Source organism: Heloderma suspectum, chromosome 2, assembly GCF_057233095.1.
Source record: "Heloderma suspectum isolate Gila_16-S chromosome 2, 16-S_ref, whole genome shotgun sequence".
NCBI lineage: Eukaryota > Metazoa > Chordata > Lepidosauria > Squamata > Helodermatidae > Heloderma > Heloderma suspectum.
In genome coordinates, this window is record NC_139459.1 from 311,427,418 (window position 1) to 311,448,357 (window position 20,940).

Consider the following 20,940-nt stretch of genomic DNA (forward strand, 5'->3'; position numbering starts at 1 on the left):
AAGTTGCCGCTTGGGTTTTAAGCTTTTTTAAGGGTTTTGGTAAGCTCTCTGCGGGAAGAAAGTCCAAAGCACCTTTCTTTTTATTTCCTCTTAGGACTGGGCTGAAGGGAGGGGTCCTTGGTAATAGGGCTCAGAAAATCCCCAAGCAGCTGGGTAGACTGGGAGATTGGCAATTTATCAGAAATTCTTTTCTTTGGGAATCCACATAAAGAAGGGGTCCAGTAGGAGCCACAGTGACACATGCCTTAGTTACATCCCGTTTGGATTACTGTAATGCACTCTACATGGGGCTGCCTCAGAAGAGTGTTTGGAAACTTCAGCTGGTTCAAAGAACTGCGGCCAGACTGGGGCTGGTTACAGGGAGCATACAACTCCCCTGTTAAAACAGCTTCACTGGCTCCCAGTCTGTTTCCGGGCACAATTCAAAGTGCTGGTTATGTCCTATAAAGCCCTATACGGCTCGGGTCCAGGTTATCTGAAAGACCGTATTCTCCCTTATGAGCCTACTCGTGCCCTGAGATCTTCAGGGGAAGCCCTTCTCGACATCCCGCCATCATCACAGGCACGCCTTCTCGGAGAGGGCCTTCTCGGTGGCTGCCCTAAGGCTCTGGAACTCCCTCCCAGGGAGACGAGAGTGGCACCCTCCTTGATATGTTTTCACAGGCATGCAAAAACTTTTTTGTTCCAGCAGGCCTTTGGGGATAACTAGTCTGGACCTGTGAAAATGCGACATATGGATACCATTTTTGTTGTTCTGGTTGTCTTTTAATGTTTTAATATCTTTACAATTTTAATATTGATGATTTAATTATATTTTTAACTTTTATACAGTTATATTTATATTTCTATTTATAGGTTTTAACTGTAGCAGTTTTAATGTTGTAAGGCCGCCTTGAGTTCCAGTATTCGGGAAAAGGCGGGAAATTAATAATAATAATAATAATAATAATAATAATAATAATAGGAAAAGTTATCTGCCCTCCTGGTCTCATAACACAGTCCAGCCCTCTAACCTCTACACCAGACTGATTCTGTTGATTCTCTTGGTGGATTTCTATACCATTAAACATAGTATCCTTCTGGAAATGCTATTCTTTTGGTGTTGGGATATTGCTTTACAGTTGTTCCACTCATACCTGGTGGGTGATTCCTGGAGGTGGTGCTTAGGGATTTCTGCTTGACTTTGGCATTTATGTGTTGGGGTCTGACAGGATTCCATTTTACCCCTGTGCTTTTTAACTCCTCCTTTTCATCTAAAGCAAGTGACGTGGTGGGAGTGCTAAATCAGTGCTTGGATGCAGTAATGGGCTGAATGAGAGCCAATTACTGAAGCTCAATCCAGACAAGATGGAAGTAGTGTTAGAGGGTGGTACGCGGTGTTCAGTCTGTTCTAGAGGGGTTTATACACCCTCTAAGGGATCAGGTTTGTATTCTCATTGACCCATCGGATCTGAAATTTTATCTTTCGTGCATATGTCTAATACGCTATAGAATGATACATGAATTTTCCTTTCAAGGGAATTTAACTTGGCAACTATTTAAATAATTGAACAGGAATAATCAGAACTTTCATGGGTCTGCATCTGAGTTTTTTCATAATGTGTAGAAGAACATCTCTACCAATTTTAATACTTGGATCACGAAAGGAACAATTCTTAGACATATCCTCCTGTGAACTAGAATTGTTGACAGTACTAAACTTGTTTTGGTAGTATCCAGGTATAAATGTAACCTGGCCAAATCAGATGATTTGGCCTTCACGTGACTCAAGGATCAAAAGAAGCACTATCACAGCATAGTCACCTACCACAGAAATATGCACTCATTAGATATCTTGGAATATGATTGCAACAGAATCCAAGTGAAATTTCAAAATACAAGTACCTTGCAAACATCTGAAGTGAACTAACCAGTTGGTCTATGTTAGGCTTGACATGATTGGGAGAATTTAAAAAAAATACTGTTACATTTATATCCCACTTTTTTTTCCTCTTGCAAGGACCTCAAGGCAACTTACATGGTCCTCTCCTTTTTATCCTCACAAGAACCCTGTGGGGACTAGAACCCGGGTTTTTCGAGTCCCAGTCCAACACTAACCACTACACCACACTGGCTCTCTTCTCCTCGGTTCCATCCTCATTGGGCTTGAAGGAAAGGAAACGTGTCCTCATTAGATGAAGGTAGAACTGATATGACAAAAAAATGTTCTGCGTGGTCATTGGAATGCTGATTCCGTAAGCTTGCACTTGTAGATAACTGCAGTTGGACATGTGCTGCACCTTGAGGGACTCTAACTTTCATACTATGGACTTGTCCCATCTTAGCTTCACATTGTTTCTTTACTAAGGCATCACATTTTCAGACAGTAATGTAATATGAAAGCATATACCATCTATGTTGGAGATTCCATTACATAAAAAAATTAATGGATTTTGCAAACTGCCATGATAGTTACTTACTGTACAACAGTGGAAAGATCTGTCTTTCCACTCACTAAAACATCTACGGAAAGTTCTTGGACCTGGCAGTCAAAGAAAAAATAGTATTTAATAGGAGTGATGCTAGCATTGTTTTGCTGGCAATCTATCAAACCTGATCTTTCTTTCATGATTTCTGGGTTTCTCCTGTAGCTTGCTTGCCTCAAATTTCCTCCCCGCTCTTTCTTTTCTATTTCTCCCTCTTGTCCTGTTTCTCTCTTTCCTGTGTTTTTTTTTGTGCTTCTTTACATTTGCCGTGTGTATTTATTTATACTCCAAAAAAGCAAAAGTAAAGTCAAAGCCTCAAAAATCAAACTTTTTCAAATGATTTATTCCTGATAAAATACTGAAAGGCCCAATAAATTTTGGTTGAAGACAATGTTCTTCAGTGGCGTTTAGGTTCTATCAAGCTGTAGTATCAAGACAACATCTCTCTGGCCTCTCCTCTTTTTTGGCTCCTCCTGTTTTTTGCCCCCCCCCCCGCCATATTTATACCTCAGGTTGGGCTGAACATGATTCAAAGCCATATCATCTCTTGGAAATGTGAGTGTATGATTTGGGGTGGCCTAGAGCTTATTGTGGGGTGCACACCCAGTTCCCTATTCATAGTAGTCATATGGGGTCATCACACATTAGTCATGGAGATAGATGATAAGGAGTAGTCTGAAGCTTATTTTAGTGTGCATTTCTACTTGAGGCTTTTATCCCGCACCTTTACAGAAGCTTCTGCTTCTGGATTCTTTGCGGGATTAAGCTCAATTCCTTTACACATGCTTTTTTCCAGGGTCCCCCCCCCCCGCCTTCCTATATGTTTAATTACTATATTCACTAGGTGGCACTGTGGTATAGTGGAATTGCACAATTACAAAAGACTCTCATCGTGCCATTTTTAAATAATACTAGACTTTCCTCATTAAAACCCCACACACATGGTAATGGTTGAAAAGCAGGGGAGAGGCCCTGGAGGAGGAGGATGTCATGTAAAGGACCCATAAACTACTGTGAGTGAGCAATCAGGTAGAAAGGCTCAGATCCACTAGGCACTATGCAACCATGTCATTCCACTAATGCAAATTATGTTCTGCTACTGTAGGAGGCCTCTAGCACAATGCCAATAGCCATGGGAAACCCATTGTGCAAGCTAAGGCTGTTGGCATTGCCCTAGAGCCCCCTTATGCTAGTGCAACATAATTTGCATTAACAGAACGATATCATTGGATACTTGTCCTTTACTTCCTTATTACGTTTACTGATTGAACTTTCATGCAAACAAAGAACTGGGAACTAGTAACAAACTATGCCTGGTCATGCCTGGTAAGATAAGGCTGTTACAAAGGTCAATGACAGGCACAATGATAAAAGCATAAGAGTTTTTTTTTTTTATGTGGGTGCTGCTAGTTATACTAGTAGTCTGGTTTGGTACAAAGTCCACCCCTTTGGCTCAAAATCGTGTTCAAGAGAGCTGTGTAATAGGTTACTGAAAGAGGAAGTAGACAGAAGTACCATTTGCTAGAAGCTTCAAGTGGATTCTTCAAGCAGGCATGATGGAAGAGAGTCAAGCAATCTGGTGAGATCCCGCTTTTCACCCACTAAATGTTGCAAAATTTCCACTCAGGAAGGAAGCAGGAAGCAAAACTGAATGGTCTGCAGACTGTGGAAGCCATTATCACAACTGAGAGAATGCCCTTGCCAGCCATCCTTTCTAGACTGAGTGTCGTGACCCCACCATGCCTAGTCCAAGATGCTTGAGGCTGGCTGCTTTCTTCCCCAAACCTGCTGAGGAGAGGAGCGGGAGGGCGGGCGAGGGGTGGGGAGAGAGAAACTCTACTGAATCCTACTTAGGATACATTTTGCACCAGTTTTGGAGGTAGTGATGGCCACCAGTTTGAATGGCTTTAGAAGGGGGTTAGAAAAATACCTGGAGGAGAAGGCTATCAATGGCTACTAGTCCTGATGGCTATATGCTGCCTCCAGTATCAGAGGCAGTATGCCTATGTACACCGGTTGCTGGGGAACATGGGCAGGAGGGTGCTGTTGCACTCCTGTCTTGCTTGAGGGCAGCTGGTTGGCCACTGTGTGAACAGAATGCTGGACTAGATGTATCCTTGCTCTGATCCGGCGTGGCTCTTCTTATGTTCTTAAACAGGGCAAAACCAGCGCATCAAGGCTGTTCCAATTTCTTTGTTAGAAATATAGGAAGTTGTGTTATCCTGAGCCAGACCATTGTTCCCCCAGCTCAGTATTCTCTACACCGACTGAGAGCAGCTCCCGCCAGGGACTCTGGCAGGTAATTAGACAACTAAAGACTAGAGCCAGGTAGGGCAGGAGGAACATCAACAGTGATTTTGCCTCCCTGTTCTTTAAAAAAACAAATTCAGTTGGATGGGCCTCTGAGCCCTTCTAGCTGACTTACTGGTGCTGGACAGGGACAGTGATGGAGAGGCTGTAGGATCCTGTGGATCCTGGCCATTCACCTCTCCTCCCACCATCATGCCCCCTTTTAGTCCTCCCTGGGCTCCTTCAGGGTTGCAACAGCCACCCAGGGCACCTGTGAGGGGCTTTGGAGGGCCTTATGTTGGATTCCTCATCCAAAGTCATAGGAGCGTGTAAAGGCTCAAGAGGGGAAATTTGACATATCCTATGGCCCCGGGGACACTTTCCTGGGGACTATAGGACTGCTTTGTAAGTTACTCATTTATGTATATCTGTTACTGTGCATGGTATTTATATCTATTTCTCTCACACACTTTCTCCTCCCAGAGTAACAACTCATCAGAATTACAGAGCTATTGTTCAGACACCTGCTCAAGGGATATTTGGTATGTAAATTTAGTCATCATTGGCAAAAATTATCTTAAAGATTTGGAGTGATATATCAGCTGGACAACGTGTTCTTAAACAAACTTAGCATAGCTGCATTAGTTTAGCAATTTTGAAGTTTTCTCTGTTAATTGCGGATTCCTGTGCATACTTAAATGTAAATCTCAGTGTATTTAATGACACTTATTCCCTATAGGTTTGCAGCCTAAATCTCTCTCTCTCTGTCTCTGTCTGCAAAACTGCTTTACAGATGCCAAACATCTGTTACTCTGGAGTAGAATAGAGATCATACCCTGTTTTTTTTCTTTCTTTTAATCTGTGAAGATTCAAATTTCTATTTCACTTTATCATCCCAGCTGTAAGTACAATAAGGGCACAATCCTATGCATGTTTAGACAGAAAAAAGTCCTACAACTCCCAGCAAGGCTGGTTGGGGAATACTTAGGAGTTATAGGACTTTTTCTGTCTAAAAATGCATAGGATTGCACCCTAAGTGGACTAAAGTCTAGCTCTGCAGTCTCCAACATGCTGCCTGTGGACATATCTCTTGGAGCCTGCCAAGCTCCCTGCCCCTCCTGATTTTTATTTGTAGTAGTAGTGGTAGTAGTAGTGGTAGTAGTAATAGTGGCCATGTTGCAAAGAGAAGTACTGGCATCTGGGGTGTGAGTGTTTTATGACTAGCAATGCCCACCATGGCATCCATTTTATGAACGGTGCAGGTGCCACCATAGCAGCCATTTTGTAAGAGTACTCATGACACTCAAAATTCCAAACGTGCCCACTGACCCAGAAAGTTGGTGATCCATGCTTGTTTATGGAATTTTTGTTCCTCTTTCTTCCAAGGAGTTCTGGGTACCATACTTTGCTCCCCTACCCTGCACACACAAAGATCCCCCCTCCCCCAACAAATATGTTTGGCTCTTCCAGCTGTGATCTTCCTAAATCTCCCCCAAATTAGGCTTGAAGAAACCCTCCCATTGGCTCTAGTTCTCTCCAAAATCCTCCCTGCACTGCTATGCGAGATGAGCAGGGAGTTGCAAAGGATGGTTGTGGAGGCCATCCCTGATACAGTGCTTACCCCCCAAATACAGTGCAGGGAGAGGGGTAAATACTGTATCAGGGAATTTGGGGGTGGCTGCCCCCGCCCCCCAAATGGGCTTACTTGAGAAGCTAGAGGGGAATTTTCCATCATTGTAAAAAGCCAAAGTTTTCTATTTATCAAATCATTTCAGATCAATGCCTTTCAGCCCCCACCCCTGCCCCATGCATGGAATTCACCTGATTTAGCAGTAAGGGTCTATGTATTTTGTGCTAACAGTTCCATGCGTGCTGCAGCTTTTTCCCTGTTTGCTCTTAGGAGGAACAGATTCCTCAGATTACAGAACTGGGCAGGTCTCTGTGTACGACAGAATTTCTATGCATAGAAAGGATACATATTATGTATGTACAGTAGTGTAGTGGCAAATTCAGAAGTGCAGGGTCCCTTTGTGACAGTCACAGCCACGCCCCCTCACAGCCACGCCCCCTTCTATGATTGTACAACCTTGTAAGATATACAGCCTTCAGCTGGGATCCAAAAACAGTGCAGCTGAGAGTAAGGCCGCGATATTTCAACTGTATGTCTGAGAAAAAATGCAGGGGTGTTAATCTTTTTCACTCACTCACAAACATTTTAGGTTTTCAAAATATGATACTCTATGGAAGCTTCAACCTCAGCCCTCGTGGACAGATAGACCCCTTCTCATTTAAACAGCCCCCTTGCACGCTCCCTTAGCGCCCCAACATTACCCATTCACCTTTCCTAAGCTCCTTCTATATCTCTCCCATCCCGCAACAGAAACGCCCACACACCCAGCTGGATTGAAACACACACACACACACACCCCACCCTCTTTCTCCTCTCCCCCCCCACAGATTTTTTTCTGTTTCCCTCCCCTCCACCAGGGTTTGTTTGCCCAGATACACGCCAACCTTGTACCAAAAAGTGTAGCTGACAGAGCAGGTTGCATTTGGCAGTTCTGCTTACTGTAGAAATGGATGTTCAAGAACAGTGCAATCCAATGGGTGTTTATTCGAATTAAATTTACAGAGACCTTGGGAAGGCAGCTAAGGCTGCAGTCCTATGCACACTTACCTGGGAGAAAGCCCAATTGGCAACTGAACATAGTGGGACTGACTTCTGAGTAAACATGCAAAGGGTTGTGTGATAAATCCTAAAAACTAGCACAAACCAGCCACCCAGCCTGCCCCATAAGTAAATAATGGTGGCAGCAGCACCCCCTCACTCTCCTGCTGCTGCCGTGGCCAGCAGCAGCAGCCCTGAACGATGGCCAGTGTTGCAGGAGACGAGGGCAGCGCCGGGTGCGCCAGCATGGAGCAGGGGCTGGTGGAGAAGCCAAGAGCTGAGGAGGAGAAGCGGGGCGGGCAGGGGGGAGAGAAGGCTGCAGAGCTTCCTCAGACTCCCTCTCTCGCTTGCTCCCTTTGTCTGGCCAGCAGCCAAGAGGCAGCTGCCTGCACTCCCTGTGCTCCCTCCTCCTTCCCTAGGAGACTGGGACCCAGCTGGGGGCTGGCTTCAAAAAAAGTGCCGGAGCGACACCCTGGCGCAACCCGCCACCACTACACCGCTGTGTATGTATTACAAACCACGTGTTGAGGATGTAGATGTATGGACTACACTATGACGAAGAATGGAAACATTTAAAGAACGAAGGGCACAATCCTATGGCTGCTAGATGGCCATAGGATACATCGGTTCACTGAGGACTGACCTTCCCCTGCTCCCATGTTGCCTCATAGGCAGTGCGGAATGGCCCTGTGCTCTGCACTTGGAAGAGGGGTGCGGAGCAGCAAAAACGGGGCTTTCCGGGGGGCATTCCGGGGTGGGGAAGTCAGAACTGCTGGTACGCCACATCCGACGTGTCGTCTGGCCGCCACTTCCCCTGCTCTGCCTTCCCGTGGCTAGACAGCTGAAATCGCTTGTCTAGCCGCAAATGCAGGTGGCTGAAGCGCAGAGGGGATGATCCCCTCCGCGCTTCTCCCGCCCTGCATTGGAGGCGGCCGCCCATCCCTACTGGCTGGGGCATGCTGGGAGTTGTAGGCCTTTTTTCTGTCTAAACATGCAGAGGATTGTACCCTAAATGAAGGCATCTTTAGAAGCAAAGTGGCTTTCAAAAGACCAATAAGGATTCAAGACCACCATAATGTCTGAGGGCCCCCCAGAATGACAGGCATGACTCAGAAAAGCTTGCTTAATTCTTTTAATTAAAGAGTTTCACCGCTTGGGGAGGAAACCATGCCGATATGAGGGGCTAGAAAGGAGAACCACACAGACTTTTGAGATGCCTTCAAACAGAAGTTCAGACAGAAACCCTCATACTGTTTTTGCTCATCTCTATCTGGATCCAAGCAACAGGTTAATATGGGTTCTTGGGCAATTCAAAATTCTCCATGTTATATGTGTGCTTTTGTCATTCACTGCTTTCTCAGCTGCTTGATTAAATTTAGGGCTTGGATTTGACAAGCTCATTTAATAATGCCTTCCTCCCGGGCCAGTTTAAAGATTATGCACGACTTGCCGTTGTTGGTTTCTTAGGTTGCATACTGCCACCCAGTGGCGCAAAGAAGGTACAATAGATAATCTTTCCCTACTTCTAGGAAAACCACATTTGAATCTGAAGCTAAGAAGCATTTGCTAAGCACTAAAAAGACTTGGGGTGGGGTAGGTGGTTTGTGGTCAGACTGGTAGGACAAACACGTCTACATATGCTAATTAATATTGAGATGCAAATTTAGAAATAGTTTCTAGGATTTATTCAAATTCCACCTAAAACAATACCAGCCAATTTCTCATCCAAATCATCCCAAATAAAATAAAGTATTTAATTTGCACCCCACTCAAGGTCATCCCAAATCAGTAGTTCCTCTTCGATTACAATTCTTTTGCAGTCTCTCATGTTCCATCCCCACTTCACTCTCTCTCTCTCTCTCCCCTCTCCCACTTCTCCTTCCCTCCTATAGGAGAATTTCCTCTTCGTGCAATTAAGCTTAAAAGAAAATCTTCCATTGGCATCATTGACTCAATGGAATAGATGGGAGTGGGGGAGGCCTAGCAGCACCCCTGATGGCCCCCGAACAAGATGTTGCAGTGCGGAGTGCTTCTGTTCAGGGTTCCACTCCGCTCTCCACACATCCCTTCCACAGTAAATGTTCTGCCAGTGGAGGCTGGTGGCTACTGTTTCGGTGGGGCTATGGATCAAAGGGGAAGGGGACGGCAGAGGATGAGATGGCTGGATAGCATCACCGATGCAATGAATATGAACTTGAGCACGCTCCGGGAGAGAGCGCAGGACAGGAAGGCCTGGCGTGCTGTGGTCCACGGGGTCACGAAGAGCCGGACACGACTGAACCACTGAACAACAACAATGGGTCCATTCTGGGTTTTCGTCAGAGCCAGCCAGAACTCCAGAGAATCCCCAAAGTAGGATTCTTCAACACTCGGATAGCTCTATTTGAAACCCAGAGCGGGTGCACAGCCGCTCCAAAATCGGAGCCACCAGCCACCACCGTGTCCAGTCCTCGTGGGCTGGGGGGCGGTTGTTTTTCATTGGGGGTCCCCCGCCCCTACTATTTCCGTCTTTGACGTGGTGGCGGCAAGGCCATCCTGCTGACCAATCCCAGGCCCACGAGACAGGCGAGGGTTTCCTCGCTGAGGTCTAGAGGCAGCTCTTTCGCAGCCCGTTACTCTTCCGTAACTCAGGAAGTCCTAGGCGGAGCAAGCGGCCCTCCTCGAGGCCAGCTGGCGGGGCGGAAACGAGAGCAGGGCGGCGGAGGTCGCCGCAGGGGCAGCCGAGCTGGGCATTCTCCGCTTCGTCGTCTCCCGGCGCGACCCTCCTTGGATTTTCATTCCCCCCGGACAACTGTTCCCGGGTGCTAACGCGCGTCGGGGGTGAGGCGCCCTTTGGGCGGGTAGCAGAGTGCGGAAAGCCAGGTCAAGGCTGTGTCTGGGAACAGCATTCGTCGAGAGAGCGCCCGCACCCTATCCCCCGCCCCGCCCCTGCCTTGGCCAAGAGGAAGCGGCTGGCCTAAGTTTTCTCCTCTGAAGCTGCTGCTGGGTGGGGAATTCTTGGGGATCCGCTCACAGGGGCAAAAGAGTGCAACCGCCCCCCCACCCCAGTCCAGCCGTGACATCGTGCTGAGAGCAGCAACAGCGGTGCTTGCCCCGTTTATCTCCGCTTTCCGTTTCCAGCCACACAGGCGAGGCCAGAAGGTCAGTAAATTAAACACGGGATGGGCGTGTGCGCGCGTGTGTTCACGTTCATCTGCTGCCCCCGGAGCACAAAGAGGTAGTGGCAGGCAGCAGCTCAGCCAGGCTCCTTCGGGCAGAAGGAGCTCCATTCTAAGAATGGCAACAGCGCCTGTCCCGCCTGTCTCCACTCTCCGGTTCCCCACAGCGTGGGCAGGTGAGGCCTGGGGATGTGGGGTGGGATTCCGCAGAGCTGAGCGCGGCTGCGATGCAAATGGTAGCATGCGTGGTGTAGTGGTGAGAGTGTTGGACTGGGAGCCGGGAGATCCGGGTTCTAGTCCCCACTCAGCCATGGAAGCTCACTGGGTGACTTTGGGTCAGTCACGGGCTCTCAGCCCAGCCTACCTCACAGGGTTGTTGTTGTGAGGATAAAATGGAGAGGAGGAGGAGGAGGAGAATATAAGCCGCCTTGGGTTCCTTGCAAGAGGAAAAAAGGCGGGATAGAAATGCAATAAATAAATAAATAAATAAATGCAGACCTGGAAGGGGCAGCAAGGCTTTCTGGCATATCCAGCCAGGAGCACCTGCCTCGTAAAACAAACAGGCAGTAGTATGATAGGCTCCCTCTCTGACTATGCAGATCTCGGACTTCCCTTCTAAATCCACCTGACATGGGCCTCTGTATGAGTTCAGTTTAATTTAAAGTGAACCAATCCGTTGTTTCCCAGCCCACAGGTGAGGTGGGGGGAGAACACAGGACCCGTGTGGGCAGGTTGTAAGGACAATTCCTGCCAGTCCTAGAATCACAAGGGAAGATGCATTCCTTAGATGCACTGGCTTTTTGGGGGTTAACCCCTATCCTCCTGTGAACAAGCATATGTTTGGGCTATTAATATTGGTACGTGGAAGGCAGAAAAAGGCAGATGAAGCGGCAGGAAGATAACAAGTGGATGCTGATGTCATTTTATTTATTTATTTATTTATTTCTATACTGCCCAATAGCCGAAGCTCTCTGGGCGGTTCACAAAAACTAAAACCAAAAAGCACACAGTAAAACAATATAAAATATAAAAACATTCAAACCACAATATAACAATTTGTTGTTGTTGTTCAGTCGTTCAGTCGTGTCCGACTCTTCGTGACCCCATGGACCATAGCACGCCAGGCCTTCCTGTCCTGCGCACTCTCCCGGAGTGTGCTCAGGTTCATATTCATTGCATCGGTGATGCTATCTAGCCATCTCATCCTCTGCCATCCCCTTCTCCTTTTGCCTTCAGTCTTTCCCAGCATCAGGGTCTTTTCCAGAGAGTTTTCTCTTCGCATTAGGTGGCCAAAATATTTGAGCTTCAGCTTCAGTATCTGTCCTTCCAATGAGCACTCAGGTTTGATTTCTTTTAGGATTGACTGATTTGACCTCCAGAATAAAACCTAGCAGCAATGCAGAGGCTTAAAATACAGCTAAAAGATTAGAAAGCTAAAATGCTAAAATGCCTGGGAGAATAAAAAGGTCTTCACCTGGCACCGGACGGAATACAATGTAGGTGCCAGGTGAACCTCACTAGGGAGCTCATTCCACAGCTGGGGTGCCACAGCAGAAAATACCCTCTTCCTAAGTAGCCACCCGCCTCACTCTCTTTGACAGGGGCTCCTGGAGAAGGGCTGCTGAGGATGATCTTAAGGTCTGGGCAGGTACATATGGGAGGAGGCGATCCTTCAGATAACCTAGCCCCAAGCTGTTAAGGGCTTTGAATGTTAATACCAGCACTTTGAATTGGGCCCGGAAATGGACTGTCAGCTGGAAAAATACTGGCATAATATGAGCTCGTTGGCCAGTCTCTGTTAACAATCTTGCTGCCCTATTTTGGACTAGCTGAACTTTCTGGACCATTTTCAAAGGCAGCCCCACGTATAACACATTGCGGTAATCCAGATGAGAAGTTACCAGATCATGGATAACTGTAGCTAGGCTATCTCTGTCCAGATAAGGGTGTAGTTGGTATACCAGCCTAAGCTGATAAAAAGTTGCCCATGCCACTGAGTTCACCTGTGCCTCAAGTGACAGTTCTGCGACCAAGAGCACCTGCATACCACGAACCCGATCCTTTACGGGGAGTGCAACCCCCTCCAGAACAGGTTGAATATCACCTAGCTGGGCAGATGAACCACCCTCTTACAGTACCTCCATCTTGTCTGGATTGAGTTTCAGTTCATTGGTCCTCATCCAGTCCATTACTGTGCCCAGGCCCTGATTCAGAACAGCCACTGCCTCACCTGGGTTTGATGAGAAAGAGAGGTAGAGCTGGGTGTCATCCATGAAACCACCTCAGCCCACACCTCTGGATAACCTCCCCCAGCACTTTCATGTAGATGTTAAACAGCATGGGGGATAAAATAGAGCCCTGTGGAATCCCATGGCATAATTGCCATGGTGCAGAACAATAATCCCCCAGCACCACCTTCTGGAATTGGCCATCCAAGTAGGAGTGGAACCAGTGCAGTGCAGTGCCTCCAACTCCCAACCAGACAACCTATCCAGAAGGATACCATGGTCAATGGTATCGAAAGCCACTGAAAGGTCCAGAAGTATCACCAGGGTTGTACTGCCTCTCTCTCCCTCTCCCTCATCCCATAGGGCGACCAAGGCAGTTTCCATTCGAAAACTAGGGATGTACGAAAGGGACTTACCTTGTCCCGCAGCTTGCTTTGCGGTGGGGGGGAGGCGCTTCGCTTCTCCCCGTGAAGTTCAGGCGAGGGGGGGAGGCGCCCCGCCTCGCCCGGCCGAAATTCAGGCCGGGGGGGGGGGAGGCGCTCCGCCTCGCCCAGCCGAAATTCAGGCCGGGGAGAAGCGCCCTGTCTCCCCGGCCGCAAAAGAAAAAGTGAAAAACAAAAACAAAAAACCCCGTGATAGGCTACGTAACGTTTAACGTAGCCTATCACGGCTAGATTTCCAAAGTCAGCCGTGATAGGCTACGTTAATCGTCACGTAGCCTATCACGGGTGACTTTGGGAAAAAAAAAAAAAGCGCGTACGCAAATGGCAGCAGCCCATGGGTGCCGCCATTTGCGTTCCTTATTTTGGCATGTCTAGTCTACGTAAAGATTTACATAGACTACAGCGAAAATAAGGGAACGCTATTTGCGTTGCCCTTATTTTCGCCGTAGTCTACGTAAATCTTTACATAGACTAGACATGCCAAAATAAGGAACGCAAATGGCGGCACCCATGGGCCGCCACCATTTGCGTACGCGCTTTTCCCCCCCCCAAAGTCACCCGTGATAGGCTACGTAACGATTTACGTAGCCTATCATGGCTGACTTTGGAAATCTAGCCGTGATAGGCTACATAAATCATCACGTAGCCTATCACGGGTGTGTGTTTTTTGTTTTTTGTTTACTTTTTTATTTTGTAATAGCGGCAGCCGGTCAGGAGACCGGCCACCGCCCCCGCCCCCGACGAAACGCCACAGAAACGCCGCCGGGACCCGCTGCCAGGAGGGACATTCGGCCACGGTAAGTCCCAACCCGGGGGGGGGGGCCGGCGGCTGGCGGAGAATTTCCCCAACACTTTCGGGGGGCCGAATGCCTCGGCGCTCGGCCTCCCAAAGATTCGTGGAGAAATTCTCCGCCATCCCTATAACCAGGACTGAAGCCCAATTGAAATGGATCTAAATAATCCATTTCATTCAAGAGTGCCTGGAGCTGTCCTGCAACCACCCGCTCAAGCACCTTACCCAGGAAGGGGATGTTGGCCACTGGCCTATAATTGTTAATATCCTCTGGGTCCAGATTAGGCTTTTTCAGGAGTGGTCTGATTACCGCCTCTTTTAAAGAGGCTGGCACCACTCCCTCTCTCAAGGAGGAATTTACAACCTCCTGGACCCAGCCAGACATCCCCTCCTTATTTGATTTAATAAGCCATGAAGGGTCAAGCACACAAGTGGTCGATCGGACTTGGCCAAGCACCTTGTCCACATCCTCAGGCCTCAATAACTGAAACTCATCCGATAGAACTGGACTAGACAGGGCTCTGAACGCCTCTACCAACGGAGCTGCTTAATTATGGTGTCCAATTCATGACAAGTCTGAGCGACTTTATCTTCAAAGTGCTGTGCAAACTCGTCACAGCGTGCAACCGAGGGTTCCAAAATCTCCTTCCCTGGCCCAGAATGTAACAGGCTGCGAACCACTCAGGAAAGCTCCACTGGATGACACTGAGAAGATGCAATGTTGGTGGAAAAGAACTGTCTCTTTGCCACCCTCACTGCCACAGAGTAAGCGCAATAATGAGCTTCTTACCTGTGTTCAGTCAGACTCAGCATGAGTTTTCCTCCACCTGTGTTCTAGCCGTTTCCCCTCTTGCTTCACTTCCCTCAGCTCAAGTATATACCAAGGAGCTGGCTGGGTTCTGCTCAGAGGGAGAGGGTGCTTGGACGCGATCATGTCAACCGCCCAAGTCATCTCTGCATTCCGTAGAGCGACCTGGGCTTCGACAGGATCACCAGCCATGCCAGCAGGAAAATCCCCCAGAGCCCTCTGGAATCCATCAGAATCCATTAGCCTCTGGGGGTGGATCATTTTAATAGGTCCCCCACCCTTGCAGATAGGAAAGGCTGCCAAGAGTCTAAACAGGGGGTCATCTGGACCGCCCTGTAAAATTCCATGAATGAAGCCTCATCTGGAAGTAACCCCAGATGGAGGGCTCCTAACACTGCCAATTAGAAGGCACTGTGCAGCTATCCATCTTTTTCTCCTTAATGGATGGAAGAAGTGGTGGGAAAACACAGGAGGGTGTAGCGGTTCAGCTGCCCTGCATTTATGATCCCCTCCCTGCTTCTCCTGCCCTGCATTGGATAGGCAGCCACCTCTGAGTTCGGAGGCAGTCCCCTATCCCCATAGGATTGCGCCCTAAGGGGCTCAAAGCACTATGCATGGTTCTTGCCCTCCTCCCATTTTGTATCCTCATAACAACCCTGTGAGGTAAGCTAGGCTGAGATAACTCAGACCAAAATCACCCAGTCACTTTCATGGCTGAGTGGGGATTTGAACCTGTCTCTCACTAGTCCTAGTAGCCCCTAAAACAGCCCCTCTGGCCATGGGATGGGGACTGCTGTTGTTCGTAAGGGTTTGGACCTGTGTGGGCTGATTTATACAGGATACTTAGGCTATAGACTTAACGCACTTACCAGTGAGTAATTCCCATTGAACTTTGTGACACTTACTTCTGAGTAGACTTCTGGCCCTCCAGATGTTTTGGCCTCCAACTCCCACTAGCCCTAGCCAGCTAGGTGCGGGAACATGGGAGCTGTAGGCCAAAGCATCCGGAGGATGAGAAGTTCCCCAACCCTGCTTTAGTCAAAGAGTCATTGAAACACACCATGTAACACTGGCTGCAGAAATGGGGGCGGGGGGGGGGGGAAGACAACAACATCCCTGGTAGCAAATATGGTAGCAAAGAGACTCCAGTTGGATCAAACTGTTGGCAACGTGGTTAGTTGTGTTTCTGTCTGATATATTAGCTTTCTTCTTTCTCTCTATCCAGCAATGACATGTGATTGCTCCACCACTTAACAAAACACCCATTCTGTACACTCCAATTTCCCTTATTTTTCTCCTGCTTAAAATAGCTTGTGTTGTGCTATTAAGCGAAATGAATAATGCATGTTGATTGCACTGTATGCTTTAAAAAAAATATTGCTCAGGTAAAATAAGAATTAAAGGAGAATGATCCAGCAAGTTGCTCTTCAGAGCACAGAACATTCACAATTGTACAAATCCTTTTCTCTGCCTCCTCCTATTCCTTTACAGAAGGAAAACATCTCCCTTCTCAACCTGACATGGTGCCTGGATGTGAAGGCGAGCCACAGCCAGCTCCGAGAGACTGGAGGTAAGATAGATACTATTCCTTCAAATGTGCTGAGCACAGTCAATCCTTGTTATGCCTTTGTCACAAACATAGGAAGATACGTTATACTGAGTTAGACCATCTACCCCAACACTGACTGACAGGAGGCCCCAGGTTCGATCCCTGGCATTTCCAGGTAGGGCTGAAAAACTCCAGCCTAAAATCCCGGAGAGCCATTGCCAGCCAGTGTTGACAATGCTGGGCTAGATGGACCAATGGTTTTATTCAGTATAAGGCAGCTTCCTATGTTCCTATGACTCTCCAGGGTTTCCTGTAAGATTCTTTCCCAGGTCTCTCTGAAGATGCTAGGGATGAAACCTGAACTATGGCCCCTCCCCACTAGCTGCAGTATGCTTACCTCTGGTAAAAGGAAGTGAAAACATATTAGTAAAAAGATGGGTGGAAAAGCCAAAATATTGTGGTTAGGTGCTTCTGTTGAAAAGAGTGTATTACTCTAAGATTGGAGGTTTGGACAGGAGAGGGTTAATGGGGATAGAATGACTGGAAATGCTTTGTGAAAGTCTCTGGCAAAGTTGCCAGCTACCTTTTTTATGTTAGGGGTATTCCTGGCTAAATAGCTAGGAAATACCTGAATGGAGGTGTGCCTTGCTTCCTCTACTCCCAGGTAAGGATAGTGTTGATCTAGGGTCAGATCTACATGGAAATAGAATGAGAAGTGCTTTCTGGTTTTATCTGGGTTTTCATGAAATTGGCTTTGGTCCATCAGTGGCACATGAAGCAAGAAAAGCAGAATATACGCTACCTAAAAACCCACTTTCATAGGTCACACAGCACTTGAAAACAGCCATACTTTGGGGTTGGGTGGGTGGAGTCAGTAAGTAGAACTGAATGTCATCAACCTGGTAGGTGCTGCTCAGCGAATGGGAGAGGCATGTTCCCCACCCCGTCCACGCTTCCCTGTTCAGGGAAATCTACTGGAAGCCCTGAATTAAGCCCCTGTAGTTTACCCTCACCTCTCCCTTTTCATCCACCATTGGGATATTGTGAAAGATTAAAACTGCGCTTATATGACTAGAAAAAACAGGCTGCATTCTGTGAGTGGGTAAAACCACTACTGCGGTATTCTGACTGACTGAAACAGCGTAACTGCGCTTTTATGAATGGGAAAAATACACTGCAGGGGTAAAGCTGTTACTGCGGTATTCTGACTGACTGGAACAATGAAACTGCGCTTTTATGAATGGGAAGAACAGGTGGCTCTGGAAGACTGGATGGAGTGGCATGTGTTGTCAGGAATGAATCTGAGCATGTGGAGATAGTCAACAGCTCAGACTCAGAATGGGAACAGCCAGAAATGGGGGAGGCTCCCTCCCTAGCGAGGTCAGATATGGCAAGACCTTCTTCTCAAGACCTCGGCACACAGATAGCTTGACCTGAAGGGCCCCCCCTTTCCTCCTCCATGAGAACCCAGGTCTCAGGGGAAGAGGAGAGTGAGAGGCATGACTTGAGGGATGCTAGGTCCATCACAGAGTGAAGCGGAAAAAGTTAGAGGTGGAGCTCAGACACTCCTCGAGGTTGGCTATGTGTGATAGCCTATGTAGGGGGGAGCACCTGTAAGGGAGGGGTGTCCCCCCTAAGCTAGTCTGGCCGGGAAGCTCTTGTTCAAATTGCTGGCAACTTCTCTAACTTCCACTTTGGCTCCTCTATTGGTATTCATAATTGTGTAGAGTAGCTGTTTCCTTTGTAGCCTGAGAGTTTCCTAGAATTTGCATCTGTAAAGAACCTGGCCATTAACTAATAAAGTAGTGAGCCTGAAGGATGAAAGAACTTGACGTGTGTGTGTGTATGTGTGTGTGTTTGGAGGAGGCACATTGCTTCCTCTCACTACTACAACAGCACATGCTCCTGCACAAGGCACTGAGCAGCAACTCCGGCTTTTCCTCCTCCTTCTCCCCTCCCCCCACTGCTTTGGCTCTGTGTGATACACTCAGGTTTTCTGCTTCAGCTCACTCCCCTTTGGATCACTGGGGCCAGCAGCCGACGTTGCTCTTCTGCTCTTTCTCTTTCTCTCCCTTACACCTTCCTGGCAGCTGATGAGAGAAGAAGAAGGAGCAACAAAAGCCCTCAAGCAGCAGGAAGGGGGGGGTCAACCGCCCCTGATTCATTTTTGATGGAGAGCCATCAACAACTTGCAGCAGGATCACTTGGGGGGTGGGGGGCGGAGGAGGAGGAGGAGGAAGGGAAGAGGAGGTGGCCGAAGGACTTTTTAAAAGAAAATCCCACACTTACAACAAATCGAGTCCAATGGAGTACATTGGCTTCGAAGGAATAGAGAAGTGCTTATATGAATGGGAAAAACAGGCTGCGTTCTGTGAATGGGTAAAGCTGCTACTGTGGTATTCTGAAAGATTGGAGGGGAAAACAGGCTGCATTCTGTAAATGGGAAAGCAGCCCTACTGCAAATAGGAAAAAAGAGGGAATGGAGGGAGAAAGGGTGGGAGGCCCCACCCCTTTACCACATCACTGCCAGGTCACTGAAATAGGCACGCCCAGGATTTAAGGTGGGGAAACAGGGCACGCTGCAGTGGAACTGCTCCTGAGCCACATTTAAGAAAAACAACACACTAAAACAACTTTCTGAATATGGGCCTTTTCCTGAAGGAAGCTGCAGGGTTGCTGCGAATTGGCAACAGTGTCTTCTGCTGCAAACGGCCCTGATGTGCTCTCCTTCCACATTAAATTGGCTGTGTAGATTGGGCCTAGGTGACTGTATGTGAAAACAGTTTGCAGCATTTGAGTGGGCCTAAGGCATACACAGGGGAAGAGACTAAGAAAGACACAGAGGTAGAGGTTTTGGGGCTTGGTAAGCATTTTTGGGCTGCTGGTTGTCTCTCTCTAGAGATCTGATGTGGAAACAGTGAACTTTGACTCAGACGGTCTGTTGGAATGTTGAAATGCTCAACCCATAAATAAGCCCATTAAAAAAACCCCAAATCATAAGCCTCCAGCAACCTCCTTCCAAGGAAAGCAAAGCTGGATAAGGGCTGAACCCTTGGAATGTCTCACCCCTCAACAAGTGGGGTGAGCATAACAATATGCTCTGTTTAAAGCAGGGGTGCAGAACCTTAGGCCCAGGGGCCAAATCTTGCCCACTAGGATTCTCAATCTGCTTTCCCCCAACCACCAACTGTTTGGCGGTTTCTGGACTTTTATGCAGTTTGTTTCCCATTCTAAAAGGTTGACATGCTTCCCCTGAGGCTTAGTTACTGGCAGTAATTGCTTTAAGCTAAAATAGGCTGGCATGTTTGGTTTTTTCACCCTGCTTCTTTTACCTTTTGCCACACCCACCACTGCCATGCGGCCCCAGAGAGCGACCATGAAATGAAATTTGGCCCTTGGGCTGAAAGAGGTTCAACAGCTCTCGTTTAAAGCATAGTTTTTGAAGTACCTGAAGTCTCAGAGGAGTGTGGGAAGCAATATATTTCTCCTTCTCCATGCAAAGTTGGGTGTCTACCAATGAGCCACGGCCCCTCCCTGCAAGGTGCTACAAGACAGGTGTATTGTGTGTGTGTGTGAGATATGGCTAACTCACATTTTCACCATGCCTGTTGCCTTCATCAGGCGGTGGCTTGCACTGTAATTTCTGCTTATTCCTTCTCCTACCCCTGTTCTTTTCTACAGTGCAATTGCCATTTCAGAAGATATAGCCAAAGAAGCATTTGCTCAGTATGTTGCGAACAAGTGCTGCTACAGCAGCGTTCCGGCCAGAGAGGTGGAGATTCGTGAGGCACAATCATTCAATACTTACAGAGTAAGTAAAATTGTTCTATCTCCTCAAATTTATACCATGCAATCAACATCATTCTCGGTACATTTGGGGAGCGGCGGAGATTAAAATTATGGCCATTTCACCTATGACATTTTATATCTATGATATATAGACTGCTATTACCATAGATTTTTCAAGAACAAAATTTATACGAGCAATGACTTCCAAAGGGAAGCCATTACAGGGCATGCCTACATCATATTTCATTTCATGTATTAGATTCCTATACCGCCCCATAGCCGACGCTCTACCTCAATGAGGCATTGTCCTCGTTACTTCGTCAGCATCTGTCAGAGCTAGACAGATCCTTAGCAAGCTCTGTCATCTCCAGTATACACAAAACATCCATTTCTGTTGAAGCAGCCTCAGTTCTAAATCTACAGAAATAGTACGCATGGCAGCTAAGGCAACCTTCCATTCATTAGACTGTATAGAGCATTCCAATTCCTCATTCCATTTATCTCTGCCGTTCTGAACTTCTGCTTAGTACATTCCAAAAGACTTTTATAAACAGCTTATAGAAGGCTTAGCTTTCTGTAAAGAACCAATTAATTCCTCCTGCAGTGTAGGAAGTACTGAAGCACTCATCGCTGTTGGCCCATAGACAGACTCGGACAAATACTGCACCTGAATGTACTGTCAACTAGCATTAGAAGGTAAATGATATCTAATCCTCAGTACTGAAAATGCTAAAAACTCATTGTCCTGTT

General features: G+C 47.5%; 1 protein-coding gene across 5 annotated transcripts in view; it reads left to right on the forward strand.

Moving 5' to 3' along the window:
- Positions 1 to 4,001: 4,001 nt before the first annotated feature.
- The window catches only part of LOC146354973 (protein SSUH2 homolog), a 44,837-nt gene continuing 27,898 nt past the window's right edge, over positions 4,002 to 20,940 (forward strand). The window contains exons 1-6 of one of the 5 annotated variants that reach the window (XM_084840286.1): positions 4,002 to 4,044; positions 5,238 to 5,296; positions 9,315 to 9,496; positions 13,952 to 14,048; positions 16,344 to 16,422; positions 20,083 to 20,212. In XM_084840286.1, the coding sequence (XP_084696412.1) occupies positions 9,434 to 9,496; positions 13,952 to 14,048; positions 16,344 to 16,422; positions 20,083 to 20,212 (369 nt within the window). In that variant the 5' untranslated portion in view covers positions 4,002 to 4,044; positions 5,238 to 5,296; positions 9,315 to 9,433. Of the gene's footprint in view, positions 4,045 to 5,237; positions 5,297 to 9,314; positions 9,497 to 9,980; positions 10,757 to 13,951; positions 14,049 to 16,343; positions 16,423 to 20,082; positions 20,213 to 20,940 lie in introns of those variants that run through there. The other 4 variants (XM_084840288.1, XM_084840290.1, XM_084840289.1 and 1 more) reach the window with 4 other exon arrangements.